The sequence below is a fragment of the Marmota monax genome, unplaced genomic scaffold (genome assembly GCF_021218885.2).
Source record: "Marmota monax isolate L192 unplaced genomic scaffold, Marmota_monax_Labrador192_F-V1.1 WCK01_AAM20220418_F8-fsc00004, whole genome shotgun sequence".
In the NCBI taxonomy this organism is placed as follows: Eukaryota; Metazoa; Chordata; class Mammalia; order Rodentia; family Sciuridae; genus Marmota; species Marmota monax.
Window position 1 is genome coordinate 31,742,957 of NW_026692881.1, and position 16,982 is coordinate 31,759,938.

The 16,982-nt window shown below is 39.1% G+C and overlaps 1 protein-coding gene across 1 annotated transcript; it reads left to right on the forward strand.

Annotated features, from left to right (window-relative positions):
- The first annotated feature begins 9,941 nt into the window (after positions 1 to 9,941).
- Positions 9,942 to 11,092, forward strand: LOC124096395 (phytanoyl-CoA dioxygenase, peroxisomal). The gene has a single exon (XM_046450228.2). It carries the CDS (start codon positions 10,112 to 10,114, stop codon positions 10,832 to 10,834), a length of 723 nt encoding a protein of 240 aa, XP_046306184.1. The 5' UTR covers positions 9,942 to 10,111; the 3' UTR covers positions 10,835 to 11,092.
- The last annotated feature ends 5,890 nt before the right edge of the window (positions 11,093 to 16,982 follow it).

A 16,982-nucleotide genomic window follows, 5' to 3' on the forward strand; every position in this document is an offset into this window, starting at 1 on the left:
CCACGGAATCAGTCACAAACTAAAAAAGTATTGGACAAAATGATCTGAAGTTACAATGGCAATGAACTAGAGTTGGGAAATTTTGGTAATTGTTTTGTTTTGTTTTCATCACTGGGCTGATGAATGTGTCTTCTGGGATTGGGCAGTGTATGGATGCAGTCTGTGATGCATGAGAAGCAACATGGTATGCGAGCTCGAGTCAGCAGCCTGGATCTTAATCCCAGGTCTGTCTATTACTAGCTACATCGTATCTTTGGGGAAGTAATTTTTCTTCTCTGGGCCATCTGTAAAACAAGTCTGTAATAGCAGCCATCAAAGCATCGTCTAACATTTAATAATCCTATGTAGTACATCCACAGCACAAAGAAGCAAATTGCCTTATAATTATCTAATTGAATTTGGAAAATAAACTAAAGTAGATTTCCTTTTTATGTAACTTATTAATGAAGGATCCTCTAATTCAGGAAGAAAAAAAAATATTCTTCAAGATGTCCTAACAGTTCTCTCTACCAAATGAAAGTAATTAATGATCACAGAGGAAATAAATATAACTTTTATTAATAGGCCCTGCATGAGGAAATTGACACCAACAGCTCAAGATTTGGAAGAAATTACGTGTAAGTGCTAGTCTTTTGAAAAGCCTTAAACTTTTTACTTGTAGCCCTAAAGATAACCTAGGTTCATATTATTTGTAGCTTCTTAAAACTGTGAAAACATGCTGAGGAGAGTAAAAATTTAGGGAGTAGAATATATATGTGTACATAAGAATGTTTTGTGTGGATGTCTGTATTCTTTTTTTCATGATATACTATTATGTTATGCAATTTTGTCACCTCAAAAAATCAATGCACATTGATGCATACAACACAAATTGATGAGATGACTAAGCCCCATTTGATCTTTTGTCCTTCCAAAGGACAGTTGTTTCCAATTTTTCAACTATCATAAGCAATGCAGTATAAACATGTAACTTATGTCTCCTATGTACACATGCAGGGACTTGGAGGTAGCATTGGTAATTATACCTTTTTATGACAGCTGACACTGAAATCATGGGAAATTTGTGGGTAATAGGGTGGAAAACCCATGGACTTGTGCAATAGACCTGAGTTCTAATTCCAGTTCTGCCAACTGAAGAGCTATAGCCCTGGCAAGCCTTGATCTGTCTATTCCTCAGTAAGCCCTTCCAACTTCAGAATTTTCAAAGTCCTTTTATTATATTTACTGAGAAGCAGAGATAATTGTTCTTGAGATAAAAATTTTTGAGAATACTTAGATATTTGCCTCCAAATTTTAATTGTGTTACCATCATGAGGCTTTCTAAAATCTTCCAGAACATTGGTACTTACAGAAATTTAGGAGAATCTTGTTGCTGAAAGAAATGATTATTAGAGTTTTAGAATCTCATCATCTTTATACTTTGTGAACATTGGTTAATTAATTAACTAATTAATTTTTAGAAAAGATCCCTCTTTGTTGCTGAGGGTCCCACTAAGTTGCTGAGGCTGGCCTTGAACTTGTAATCCTCCTGGCTGGGCACAATCAGGAGCCACTTGTCAAAAGAAACTAACTTTATTTTTAGAACCACACACGCCAAACAAAACAGCCTCTCAGGAAAAACCCTCAGAGCCTCAACTGCCACCACCGGCTTTCCACAAGCCTCTCTCTCCCACACAAGCTTCTCTCCACCTCCCACAATCCTCCTGCTCTTGAGGCCGATTGGCTGGGTCACGTGGGCGGAGCCAAAAAAGTCCCCCAATGAGCAGCTCCGTGGTCTGAAAGGGCAGGGAAACAGCCCAATGAGCATCACCGCAGAGGAGCCAATCAGCTAGATGTTGCTGGGGCCGAGGAGCCAATCAGCTAGATGTTGCTGGGGCCGCTGTGAGCCAATCATCAGCCAGCAGCTGGAAGTTTGCTGGCAGCTGGAAGTTTGCTGGGGCCCCTTTGGCTGTGGCTCTCAACATCTCCCCCTCTCTGTTTAAACAACAAGCATGTGGCTTAGGGACCGTGCCTGTTAGGCAGTCCAATTCAACATATGGTCCTTACCCGTCATCGGATGAACTGACCTCTAGGCGTCAGCCTCCTGTCTTAGGTTGGTACCACTGCAATTGGATCATACCTGTCACTGACTACCGGTCCAGCATACAGCCATACTTGTGGATAGGCCTTTGCACCTGTGGGGGGGTGAGGTTCTTTGCCTCACCTCTGTTGGCCCCCAAATTTTAGACCATCACTAGTAGAGGAGGATGCAAAATGCCATGACATTAAGCCAATTGAGGGCTCCTTTGAAAAATTGTACCACTGGTGACACCATCAGCAAAAATACTCCAGCAGTACCACAATTCGCTGTACCAACAGATAGTTCACAATGCATACAGGTGAGCTCACAATGTGTCCAGGCAAGTTCTGCAAGCAGTTCAGTGATGGCTATTGTAGAAGCTGTAGATTGGTTTTATCTTTGACTTCACCAGCACTGGGATGAAGATAGGAATTCTGGCAATAATGGCTAAAGAAAAAATTATGTAACATTCCAGAAGGCACTAAAAGAAAACAATTTTCTTAACAATTTACATTGTCTTCACCGGCACTGGGATGAAGATAGGAATTCTGGCAATAATGGCTAAAGAAAAAATTATGTAACATTACAGAAGGCACTAAAAGAAAACAATTTTCTTAACAATTTACATTATCTTTAAGAGAATTATTAAATATAATGAAAAGGAAAGGTGAAAGTAAACAAACAGATCTGATAACCTTCTTTTTTGTTTACATATTAAAACAATCCTCAACAGTTGTTTACCCAATTTAAATTAAACCATATAAATCACGTGAAAAAAAAATTTGGATCCATTTTATCATGAGCGCTCATCATATATGATATATGGACATACGTACATTCAAACATATAACACAAAACACAAGTGTGCACACATAATAGAATACATACAACACATAACATTATAGTAAAGGCCTTATAACTTTTTACAGGTGAAATCTCCATTGCAATGTTTAAAAACTCTATAGTCAAAAAATAGAACTGCTCAGCAAAACATTAACCTAGGTCTGTATGAGCTCAAAAAACAAAATAGAACATGTGTAGTTTTATCTGCTAAATCATTGCCCAAACTAAGGGCTCCAGGCAATCCTGTATGTGCCCTGATATGTCCTATAAAGAATGCATCTTTTCTGTCCCAGATTAGACTTTGTATAGTGGAAAGCAAAGAGAAAACAGTAGAAGAAGGGGAAATCCTACCAGCATCTTCAAGAGATACTATAGCATTAACTACATACTGACTATCAGAAAATAAATTAAATACAGAATCTTTAAACATCACAAAAGCTTGTAAAACTGCATTAAGCTCTACCTTTTGAGCTGATTGTTTGGGTACTAAAAATGTAAAAGTTTGATCAGGGGTAACTACTACTGCTGTACCATTATTTGACCCATCAGTGAATATATTTGGAGCATTCATGATAGGTGTTTTTCTTATCATTTTTGGAAAAATTACAGGATGCAATGACCAAAAAGACAATAAAGGATTAGATGGTAAGTGGTTATCAAATGAAACATTAGATTTGCACATGATTATTGCCCAAGTATTTAACTCATTAGCTAACTCATCAATTTGATTCATAGTATATGGAGTAATAATTTTATTGGGAGAAATTCCAAACACTCCCTTTGCTGCTTTTATTCCTTTGAGTATTAATTGTCCTACAGCCTCAGGATACCTAGTAAGAATAGTGTTAGGAGAATAAGATAAATGTATCCATAATAATGGACCTTCTTGCCAAAATACTCCTGTAGGAATATTTTTTGTTGGTAGTACAATAAATAATAAAGGCAAACTTATATCAATTCTATCCAAATGCATATTTTCCATATATGTTTCAATGATTTTTAATGCCTTTCTTGCTTCAGGCGTTAACATTCGGGGTGAATTTGGATCTGATGGACCTTTTAGGATATCAAATAAAGGTCCCAAATCTCCTGTTGGTATACCTAAATAAGGCCTTATCCAATTTATGTCTCCTAATAACTTTTGAAAGTCATTAAGTGATTTGAGTTGATCTACTCGTATTTGAATTTTTGGTGGACGGACCATGGTTGAGGATAATAGAACTCCTAAATAATTAATTGGAAAATTTAATTGTACTTTATCTATTGCTATCTCTAGATTATAATTTTTTAATAAGTTTGTAAGTGTGGCATAACATTCTAGCAATGTGTTTTTATCTTTGTGTGCTAATAATACATCATGCATATAGTGAAATATTTGTAGTTCAGGATTTTGATTTCTAAGTGGCTGGATTACTTTGTTAACATAAATTTGACACATAGTTGGGCTGTTAGCCATCCCTTGAGGGAGTACTTTCCATTCATATCTCTGATCAGGACCTTCATGATTCAGTGCAGGGATAGTAAATGCAAAACGTGGACTATCCTCAGGATGAATTGGAATTGAAAAAAAACAATCTTTAATATCTATAACTAAAACATACCAGGTTTTTGGCAAAGCAGACAACTGAGGAATCCCTGATTGAGCAGGTCCCATAATAACCATCTCATTATTAATGGCTCTTAAATCTTGCAATAATCTCCATTTACCAGATTTCTTTTTGATGACAAAAATGGGAGTATTATGGGGAGATACAGAAGGTTGTATATGTCCTTCTGCTAATTGTTGTTTGACCAGGTCATGGGCTGCTTGTATCTTTTCTTTAGTCAGGGGCCACTGAGGAACCCATACTGGTCTTTCTGATTTCCAAGTAATTTTTATTGTCTCAGTGGCCCTTTCTGAAAATCCAACCCATGTCTGTCTGTTCCTTGATCTATTTGTATTGGTGCTGCTCTACCTTGTTCTTGTTTTTCTAATCTTTTTCCTTTCCTAAAACCTTGTCTAGTCATAATAGTGGGTGCATTTTGGTTGATGTTATTTGTTAATGTCAAACCTAATTGATCTAGGACACCTCGTCCCCATAAATTTATAGGAAGATGATCCAATACATATGGCTGTATAGTTCCTTCACATCCTTCAGGATCCTTCCAATCTAATACCATTGCACTTCTATGGGGATTAGTTGCCACTCCTAGGCCTCGAAGCGTTTGAGTGGCTTGTTGTAATGGCCAATGTTTTGGCCATTCTTGACGAGAGATGATGCTAAGGTCTGCACCTGTATCCAGTAGCCCATTAAATTCATGTCCTTGAATATTTAGTTTTAGCATGGGGCGAGAATCTAAATTTAAAGAAAGCATAGCCCAATCTACACCTGTGGAGCCTAATCCCTTGGAACCTCTTTCTACAGTACGACTGGAAAATTTATCATGTAGGCTGGGTATTATTAGTAACTGTGCTATTCTATCTCCTGGTGAAATTACTGATATACCCTTTGGAGAACTGGCTATAATTTTTATTTCACCTTCATAATCGGGATCAATTACCCCAGGACTTATCATAAGTCCTTTTAGAGTAGAAGAGCTGCGTCCCAATAATAAGCCTACTGTTCCTTTGGGAAGAGGTCCTTTCACCCCTGTGGGAATGATTTGAACTCCCATCTCTGGAGTTAGTACTGCTCTGGCGGAGGCACAGATGTCCAACCCTGCGCTCCCTCTGGTTTGTCTGATGAGGGATCTGATGGACAATGTGTCCTGGGCACTACCCTGATGGGGTTGCTGGGTTCCTCCAGTGCTCCGTATATTTGTGGTTTTGGGCCCCGGAGCATTGGGCCCCCCTGTCCATTTTTTGGCAATGGAGCCCGATGCCTTTCTCCACGATATCGTGGATAAACACCTGGTCCTTGTTCGTTTTTTGATAATGGAATACCCTCTATGGTGGTTTGAGAACGGCATTCATTAGCCCAATGTCTCCCTCTACGGCATCGTGGGCAAATACCTGGTATTCTACTCCTTTGATACCTAGTTTTGTTAAACCCTCCTCCAATGGGGCAATTCCTTTTAAAATGTCCTGTTTGTTCACAATTGTAGCATGCTTTTGGCCTGGCATCTAAAGCCTGTTTTACTGCAGCTGCCACAATTTGCCCTTGTTCATTAATGTCTCTGGCATCTAAAGCCTGTTTTACTGCAGCTGCCACGACTTGCTCTTGTTCATTAATGTCTCTACATAATTTAATATATGTGTTTAAATCTTCATGTTTCCATGGTCTAATGATATCTCTGCACCAACGATTCGCTTGCTCATAAGCCAGGTGTTTTAGTAATGGCATTGCTTGTTCTGTATTCCAAAAAACTCTGGTAGCTGTTTGAATAAGCCTATCTACAAATTCAGCATAAGGTTCATTAGCTCCTTGTATTACCTTAGATAATTGACCTTGTAAACCTCCATGTCCTTGTAAAGTCTTCCATGCCTTAATTGCATCTGCAGCAATTTGTGCGTATACGCCAGGATCATATGCAATTTGTTGCTGCTGATCCTCATAAGGTCCCTTTCCTAACAACATATCTAGATTTCTCTGAGGATAACCAGCTGCTGCATTTCGCCTAGCCGTCTCCTTGCAAAATTCCTCATTGGTAACCTTCCATAACAGGTATTGTCCTCCATTTAGCACAGCTTTACACATATTAGCCCAATCTGCTGGCGTCATGTTCAAGTTGTTAATGGATTCAACCATGCTTACAGTGAAGGGTGCTTGAGGACCATAAGTTGTTACAGCCTCTTTTAGCTGCTTCACTGTTTTGAAATTTAAAACTTGGTAAAATCGCTGCCCTCCTGCCTCAAATACAGGGCATGTTAATATTTGAGATCTTGTCTCAGGATCCCAACTATCAACTGCGGGGGTTGGGGGCCTCCCAGCATATGGAGGTGGCGCTGTTGGTTGGACACTTACGCCCTCTGGTGATAGAAAGGTGTTAGTAGCAGTCTCCTGTAGAGGTGGTGCTGTTGGTTGGACACTTACACCCTCTGGTGATAGAAAGGTGTTAGTAGCAGTCTCCTGATGTAACTTTCCCCCTGATGGCTTTTTCTGTTTTACACTTTCTTTCTCTGTCTGACTAGCTTGAGAGGCCTTCTCTTTTACTTGAATCTTTTCCTCTGTCTGACTAACTTGAGAGACCTTCTCTTTTACTTGAATCATTATGTCTTCTCCTTCCTCTACCATTGTCTGAACTGAAGGCTTTGGACTAAGCAAACAAGATATGAATGTCCACAATGGCAATGTGCCATCTGGCAGAGTCCCTGGGCTTTTCTTTTCTATTCTTTTTAAATCTTCACCATGATGGTTCCATTGTGATATATTTAACAACTCCTCCTTAAAAAGCCATGGGCTACATTTTTGTATTGTATCAACGTATGCCCTGATTGTTCTTGATTTTACTGAGATGCCTCCTTCCTCTAACAATTTACTTAACACTCTTTCAGTTTGTTTTTTACTAATTTCTGATCCCGTATTTCTACTATAATACAACCCAACAAGATGACGCCAAACAAAACCGAGACAGAATGAAATAAAAAGGGAACAACAAAAAGTCATTAGCCTTTCTATCCTCCTGACATGTGCATCCGTCCTTTCTCCCTATCTGTTCCTCAGACGTAAATAGTTTTTCCTCAGATGTGAGCGGTTTTTCTTCCGTCTCACTCATCTCCAGGGACAGGCAACTTAAAACAAAAGTGAAGCAAAATAAAAGAGGAATCTTAAAATGGCTACCCATCCTCTCGCCCTGCCCTCAGGGGCGAGCAGTTTCACTTACCCTCAGTCGCTCCCCGTACGGGCCACCAAATGCCGCAGTCTGGCTGGGCACAATCAGGAGCCACTTGTCAAAAGAAACTAACTTTATTTTTAGAACCACGCACGCCAAACAAAACAGCCTCTCAGGAAAAACCCTCAGAGCCTCAACTGCCACCACTGGCTTTCCACAAGCCTCTCTCTCCCACACAAGCTTCTCTCCACCTCCCACAATCCTCCTGCTCTTGAGGCCGATTGGCTGGGTCACGTGGGCGGAGCCAAAAAAGTCCCCCAATGAGCAGCTCCGTGGTCTGAAAGGGCAGGGAAACAGCCCAATGAGCATCACCGCAGAGGAGCCAATCAGCTAGATGTTGCTGGGGCCGAGGAGCCAATCAGCTAGATGTTGCTGGGGCCGCTGTGAGCCAATCATCAGCCAGCAGCTGGAAGTTTGCTGGCAGCTGGAAGTTTGCTGGGGCCCCTTTGGCTGTGGCTCTCAACACTGGGTCACTGGGATTATAGGTTGATGCCACCACCCCCAGCTCCTGTTAATTTTTTATATATAGTTAAAATCCAAAATAGGATTTAAAAAAATAGTAAACAATTGAATTATATTTCTGGGATATTCTGAAATACATGATGTTTCTAGAATAAATGGAATAAATGTTCATTTGGAAAGCATTTAACTGTTCAGGGGTGGCAAAAACATTTGGTGGTGGAATTTCTCCCCACTACAGCAGATTTAGTGCTTTCTATTTGATCTTGTTAAACAAAGTAAAGAACTTTTAAAGTATTTGCTATATTTGTTATAAGTTTTCCTACTTGTTATATTTTATATATTGATGTAAAGCCTAGGGGGGAAATACCACTTTGAGGGAATAGATGGAACTCTTCTTGTTTCAGGGTCAAATTTTAAACAATTTTTCCTAAAGCAAAGTTCAATCAACCTGAACAATGTCTTATTTTATCTGAATATCTGATAACACAAATATTTTTGGCTTATCTTTATATCTTCTGAATTAAGTTATTTTCAGAACACCTTTAGATTATAATATAGGGAGGATGGTTCCCAGCCTGTATTATAAACATTTTCTAGCAATTGGAGTATCATGGATGACCTGCATGACCAAAATTAAACAGAGGATTCTCTTTGGGCACTGCTCACATCAAGATGTGGCAGGACACTTGGACAAAAGATTCTCCATATTCTTTGAACAATTCTTGTACTTCAATTGAGCTTTAAGCATTATCAGAGCTTTCTTGACGTGATGTCAGGGCCTAACACTGCTTTAGTGAAAGCACACACAAGCGAAAAATAATTGACCTAATTTTGCTACTCAGATGAGCAGCAGCCTGTACTGTAATGTTTGGCATCCATAAAGGGCAGAGGAATTGAAATGTATTAACGAACTTTATACAGGGAAGAAGACTCATCTAGGACAGCCCTGAACTCTTCAACCCTCAAAACCAAAGGACAAAATGCTAAAAGAGTGTCCCTTGTGGAAATACATTGGGTACCCGCAGCTCACACACCACTGTGATCTGCCTTGAATATTTGCTGGAATATAAAGCAAAAAAATGTATGTAAAAGCCTTTTGTAAACTCTAAAGAATTTTACAAATATAAAAAATTTCATCATGATTTTAGGCTTATAACATATGTATATGTATGAGCACTCACACTTTTTCTTCTGGCATCAATGTTTGCTTAAAATGATACAAGTGGAACAGATTAAGACATAAGAAAATTCTAGTTTACTATCACTCAAACTATATTAAATATGACTCAACTTTATCAGGTAAGGCACTTGTGAAGGACAAATAGGAACCTGGTAGCTCCATAGATAAATACATGTGATGGGCCAAGACTGGCTATTGCAGAGCAAAAAGAATAGACTGTATTAACACAGGCTAAATATAAGTGTATTGTGGAAGTGCAAACCTAGTGCTTTCTTGGAAAAACGTGCCTTAACAAGCTCATGTGGTTATAAGGTTAATAATAACTTATGTGTTTCTCATTCCTAGTAATTGCCAATCCCCTTGTGACTACGCTCCTAGTTTCAGGCAGCAAGTAGGAGATTCAGACTAACTGCTCAGAGAGGGGAAGCCAAAAACACACCAAAGACTCACTTCTCAGCTTTCCCACTTGAAAGTAGACAATAAGAGAAGAGATAACAGAAGCCAATTTATGCAGTAAATAAAGAATTTGGGAAGAAGGCAGTTAATGAAAGAGCTAGGTAGCCCGACCCTGTGGTATAGGTAGCCCGACCCTGTGGTATACTTTGGATAATAATGTGCTAAGCCTGGAACAGAGAAAATTTTATGAAGAAAATGGATTTCTTGTTATTAAAAATCTAGTATCTGCTGCTGATATTCAACGCTTTAGGGTTGAATTTGAAAAGATCTGCAGACAGGAGTCGAAACCAGTAGGACTGATGATAATGAGAGATGTGTCCATTGCGAAATCAGAATATAGTCCAAGTGAGAAAATAATCTCGAAGATCCAAGATTTTCAGGAAGATAAGGAGCTCTTTAGATTCTGCACTCTCCCAGAGATTCTGAAGTATGTGGAGTGCTTCACTGGACCCAATATCATGGCGATGCATACAATGCTGATAAACAAACCTCCAGATACTGGCAAGAAGACTTCCCGGCACCCGTTGCACCAGGATCTGCACTATTTCCCCTTCAGGCCCAGCAATCGCATTGTGTGTGCTTGGACCGCCATGGAGCACATTGACCAGAACAACGGCTGTCTGGCTGTCCTCCCAGGCACCCACAAACTTCCCCTGATGCCGCATGACTACCCCCAGTGGGAGGGTGGAGTTAACAGCATGTACCATGGGATCCAGGACTATGACAAAGACCATGCCCGAGTGCACCTTGTGATGGAGAAGGGAGACACCGTTTTCTTTCACCCTTTGCTCATCCATGGATCTGGTCGGAACCAAACTCAAGGATTCCGGAAAGCAATTTCCTGCCATTTCGCCAGCGCTGATTGCCACTACATTGACGTGAAGGGCACCGTTCAAGAAAATATCGAGAAAGAAGTTTTGGGAATAGCAGACAGATTGTATGGAACTGAAAGTGGCTTAAACTTTAAGGATATTTGGATGTTTCGAGGCCGACTTGTGAAAGGAGAAAGAATCACCCTTTGAAACAGTCCTTGATTATAACTCTTTCAAAAGGAGATCAAAGAAACAAGGAGTCTAAGGAATATGTTTTCATATGGGATGATGTAATGTTTTCTATCACTTGGTATCAAAATCAAGACACATGCATTGGGAACTTCATTTTGCAGAGTTAATGTTGCAGTGCAGTGATGTTACTTTAGTGGAAGTAAGAACAGTAAAATGAAATATAACTGTTTTCAGAAAGACTGGTTTGGGGTTACAATCAATAAATGTGGCATATGATTTAAAAAAAAAAAAAAAAAAAAAAAAAAAAAAAAAAAGAAAGAGCTAGACTAGGCAAAGATTTCACTGGGTGTGGGGGAATAAAGATAGGAGGGCTGAACAGGTAAATTGTCTCCAAGATCTTCCATTCTCCTCTCCCCTTGTCAAAACTGAGACCTGGGCAAATTGATGATAAACTAGAATGAATATGAGCATCCAAAACTAGATGTCCTGTGTACCTCAAAAGTGAGCAAAGTCCCAGAGTTTCCTAATTCCGTGCACCATGTTGGCTTGGAGCAGCAATGGCAGCAGGAGAGAAGCAGGATGGGGAGACAGCAGATGCTAAGCAGAGAAGGTCTGAGCAACTCCACTCCCCAGCCTCCTGCCATCAAAGAGGCCCCAGACAACCTCTGAAAAGCTCATCTCCCCTGAAAGTGATCCAGAGAGGGCTGGTAAACCTAAAGATTTTGCCAGGTTGGGACAAGGAAGATTTGGAGTAGAAGGACCAAGGATCAGGGACAGACCATGGTGGGATCTCCACCTATTACTTCATACAACTAGATGCTAGTGGAAATGCCAACAGCTATAGACCTGCCTGGGATTCTCCCAGTGGCTTCAACTCTAGTCCTGCCCTTAACTCATAATTTTTGTCCTGGAGAGGATGGGGAGGGAGAAATTCTGAAACTATATTTCTGTTAATATGTATCTTTCAAATCCTGAAAGCTTTGAATTGATTCAAATATGACATTTTTCTGGATAAATTTTGACAGGAGAAGAAATAGGGGAATCAAAATAGAGATTATGTTGGCTAATAGGAAAATAGTTTTACTTCGTATCTATTGCCTGAGTGTGTGGCCTTAAACATATCACCAATAAAGGAGGATTCATTATAAGCTGGTGTACTCTGCTCATTTACCGTATTTTTTTCAATTATGTTTAAAATATATTTCACATTAATCCAGTGCACCTATCAGCAAATTGATTAGGGAACTCAAATTAGTTGGTTCTCTAAAAAAAGCATGAACACTAAAAAGAACTCCACTATGATGGACTCATTGGAGACTTGGATCTTTGACTTTAGATATAAATATTTATGTCTGCAGACTTGTCTCTGATCTAACAATATATATTAGAACCTATAATTTTAGAAACATAGCATATAACATATAAATATATACTATATGTAATTTCTTTATGTTTAGTATTATATATTACTACAAATATATAAAATGTTGTATGCTACTATGTTGTAAATATAATTTATAAATATATAATACATAATTACATAATAACACAATATGTTATAATATGTTATATATAAGCTGTATATAATTAATATGTTTGATTTTATACATATGCATATAAATTACAGGTTCTTTGGCTGCAGGAATCTGAGATTCACAGTCGTTAATTTGTTTAGAATAATTTTATTATATTGGTAAATGTGACACAAAATTGAAGACATGTTTCATATTTAAGCCTAGGGCCCAATCCTGGTGACCCAGCTTGGAGACTGAAGTTGGGATATGGGTACCTCGACAGCTGGGGCTCATGTCTGGGTTGAATGAGGGACCCTGGCATGCCTCTGGGTTTTCTGCCTCTCCCTGTAGCTGTCTGCTCACTGTCACTTGATCCTCTGTATTGTGCCTATTCCTGTTGTTCTCCTCATCTTAATGCTCCCTTTTCTTGCCACAACTCCTTGTGGCATTGACTTTCAACCTTTATTTGCCCGCCTGAGAGAGAGTTTCATGGGCCGAGCTCAACTTTTCTTGAGGCAGGGCTTATCCTGGAGACTCCAGCTTCAGGACCCGTGGCTGCAGCTGGGTGGAGAGAGGAGCAGATCTTGGAGGCAACAGAGGAATTTCTTCTACGAGGGGAGGGGGGGTCCAGCTACCTCAGACTGGGCTATTGGGAGGCAGATGCAATGACTGATAAATATATAAACATATTAAAATGCGGACATTGAAGGCTTTTGATGTGATTCAAATTTCAGAGTCAAGCTTCGTTTAAGAACAAAAATGCATTCTACTGCTCAGTTAAATGAAATAAAGTGTTCAAATCACTAAGTGTAAGCTCTTGTAACATAGATGTTTATGATAGAAGCACATATTACTCCAAGTATTTCTCTCTATATTCCACTAATGTTTGTGGATTTTTTTCTTTCAATCGTTGGACTAATAATGACTTTGCAAATTATAATTGCTAATATTCTCTAGAGTAGAAGGCTTTTCAGATCACCTTCCAGCATTAATACCTATTTAAATTAAAAAAAAAAAAACACTGAGTTGCATTTGGAATTTCTGGTTTCTTCTGTTTGTCATGCAAATATTCAGTTCTGTTCTTTTTATGATAATATGAAATAAAGTAGTTTCTCATAGTAACATTGTAAATCATTTGCTTTCTATTACATGCAGCTGGTTTTGTTACTATAATGATTTTCTATGAGTGCATATTGCAGAGCACATAAGATGCAATGTGATATTCCTTTATTCAGAATTTATATGCAATTATTATTTGCCCAGAAATAATGAGACAATTTGGAAATATAGTAATTTATTATAATACATTTCTTTTTAATACATATCTACATTGGGTGGGGGGGAAATATAAATTTCTGAGAATGCCATGCCATCTCTTTTTGTTATATGGACTAGAGTTTTCATCTCACTGAAAATTCAGAATCAAAATCAAAAACAGCTGAGGTAGTTACTTGGGTGCCTTCCTTCAGCTTATTCAAAAGAATATAGGATGAACGGTAAGAATTAAGTAAACCACAAATTATTTTGGAGTGTCTGGTTTGTATTATAAGTAAATTTTTCACTGCTGGTTGTTTTTTCAAAAATATTGCCTGTATTTTTGATATTCATTCCTATGATCTAATGTAAACTATGTCCTACCAGTTTAATGTATTGTTAGTTCATGATTACATTTTTTATTATACTCATATGCTATAAATATTTCTCACTCTGCTCTTTGGATCTCCCCCAAATAGCAATAGTCTTTGAGACACACCATGGAAACTGTGAAGGGAAATATCCCCCTTTTGTGTTGGCACATATTAATTTCACACCTTAAATAGAATCTAACCACATCAACAATGAGGCACCTACTTTTAGGGGTAGATTTTTAACAAGTATTTTTAAGAGAGGAAAGTTATTAAGAGGCAACAACAACAACAAAAATCAAAATGGACTAACACTCTGCTTTCAACATTTCCTTCCTCATTCATCTTCACTAGAATTTTAAAGGACTTGATACTTTTACATTAGTTTGTAGTTTAACAAAATCCCAGTAGCTAAGTATTCAGCTTTGAAGTAGAAATATTTGGGAACCTTTTCTTATATACTTAAAAACAGTACACTCAGAATATTTTCACATTTTTTTCTCCTTAATTACCAACGCAGTGTCACCTGCACAATGGACTGCATGTAATGGGGAAGACGGAAGATGACCAGTTACGGTCTTTATGTCACCTATTTTAGCAGTGTGTTGGATTTCTCACTGCCATGTTTTGTTGTTATTCTCGTTTTCTTAGTGGTCCCCCTGGCTCTCCATAAAGGGGTCAGAGTTTGTAAGAGGAGGCAGACTGGTGCTACCCTGCACCAACAAGGGCTTTTGGAAGCAAGAACTGGTGGATATCAACAACAGAGGCACCAGTGAGATGCTGCGTGCAGAGAAAACCAAATCTGCATCTACACAGGGGCCCTCTTAGCAGTGAAGAAAAGGACATGTGCAACCAGCCAGAGCAGCAGGAGGACAGAGTCCCTGCACACGGCTGACTGCTGACCACTTAGCCCATCCTTCCCCCTTCCTGGAAGTGTCAGGTCTTTAGAGGGGTTGGAGGGTAGAGGCATCTCACTCCTGTTTGAAGAGATGGGAAGCAGCCTCCCCATTCCAAGTCTCTTGGACCACACATCTTGGGTGAGATGAGGTTGAGCGAACGCTTTACAGAGAATACAAACTGACTCTTAAGTCAGACAGATGGGTATGTATTTTAATTTCATGTGCCTTGACTATTTTGAACCCTGCTAAAGATATTTTTAAGGGATGTTTTGATCATTAATTCTCTTTAAAATCCCTAGGGAGACCTGATCAAACTAAGAGAAGTTTCTTAGATCTACTGCAATAAAGGGAGAACACCATCTTGCCAGAGCCTTATGAAGGCCTCAAAGTGGAGATATTAGGAAAGGGAGCAGGGGCCTGGGTGGGCGATTTAAGGAGGAAGATTTGGGCAGTCTGTGACATGAGAACTTTGAATAGAAACAAATTAAGGATAGGGTCTTGAAGTGGATCCTTTTAGCAAGTTGCTGGTCTTGAGCTGTTGATTGAACAGCTTATCTTACCGATACAACTCTTTTTCTGTACTGAACATCCAGGCCATTTTTCTTGGTCTCATTATTGCTGAACATAGGGAGAGAAAATTGGTTAATTCACGATATCATTTATTATGCAGCCATGCTATAAATATTTCTCACTCTTCTCTTTGGATCTCCCCCAAATAGCAACAGTTCTGATCTCAGAACTGTTAACATAGGAACAACAATTATAAGGGTTTTAATTCTTTTTTTTAATATTTATTTTTTAGCTTTAGGTGGACACAATATATTTTGTTTTTATGTGGTGCTGAGAATTGAACCCAGTGCCTCATGTATGCTAGGCGAGTGCGCTACCACTTGAACCACATCCCCAGCCCCAGGGTTTTAATTCTTGACTGACAGATGTAGACCACCCCCCACCCAAACAATACGAAAAGTAGTAATTGGAGAAAAATAATAGAATGTCATGTTTGTGCTCTCACTTCACCGAAGCTTTGAAAGAAGTAAATTGCATCATGCTATTATCCTCATTTGGAATTGGAAGCTCAGAGTTAAAACATTTGTCCAAGATCACAAAATGAATGAGCAGAGAAGACAGAGTTCAAAACCAGGTTGTATAAGGATGAGCTGCTGAGATATTTACTGCCTCTGGGATGACCAAGATTGTCTTGTCTGACTTTAAAACCTTTGCTGTCATTGTTTCCTCACTTACCAAAGTAAGTAAGGGCTTAGCCATTTTTCTTGGCAGAGCTTTGGTGCGACTTAATTTTTTCATTTAGGACTTCAAACGAGAATCTGTCTTTGGCACGACATGTGTTTGAACTTCATTACACACTACCTTCCAGAGTTCTTTATTTCTGTCTCTTCAAAAAAAGATCTTAAAAGGCCGGAAGTGCTTCTTACACTTCCTGTGTACCTGCCTGCCCGGAAGAGAAGCTCCGTGCTGCATGTGAATTGAACTGAAATATTTATCATTCATGCAGCGACAATCATACCTCCACCACAGAGTTCTAGCTACTATTTAAGGCTCAGTTGCTCCACCAAATATTTGTTGTGAAGAATAAGTAAATATTTCCCAGAGTGTTCCGGTGAGCACATTACCACTGCAAACAGATTTTTCACTGGCTTTTCTCTTATGTTCAAGTATCAGGAAACAAGAGAAAAAATTATGTTGCCTCAACTGTGTCAGAAATAAAGATAAGACTCTGGGAGCATTCAAAAAACCAAGACCCACTGGTTCTAAAACAGGGTGGATTTCATTCACCATGTGTTAATCAAAGATGGTTGCTTGAGCCCCTGCCCAGTTGGACTAAACAGTAACCAGGAGATGGAGGAGGTCGTTTCCCATATGCATCAAAAACAAAAGAAAACAACAAAAAACATCTCTTATATCACAGGGTGTGGTGCTGGGGGGTGCGGACTCGGGGAAGGGAATGGGGCATTTGTTTTCTGAGAACATTCTCTATAGACTGTGGCCTTTTACTATTTCCTTCCTTTTACTATTGTCCTTCCCCACCTCCATGGATCACCTTCAGACTGCCTTTCCTTAGGACTGCCACAAAGGGTCACATAAGTTAATTTTTCACCTGGATTAA

Excerpts from the sequence above, each read along its gene's own strand:
- LOC124096395 (XM_046450228.2), top strand. The coding sequence starts at position 10,112 with ATGATAATGAGAGATGTGTCCATTGCGAAATCAGAATATAGTCCAAGT.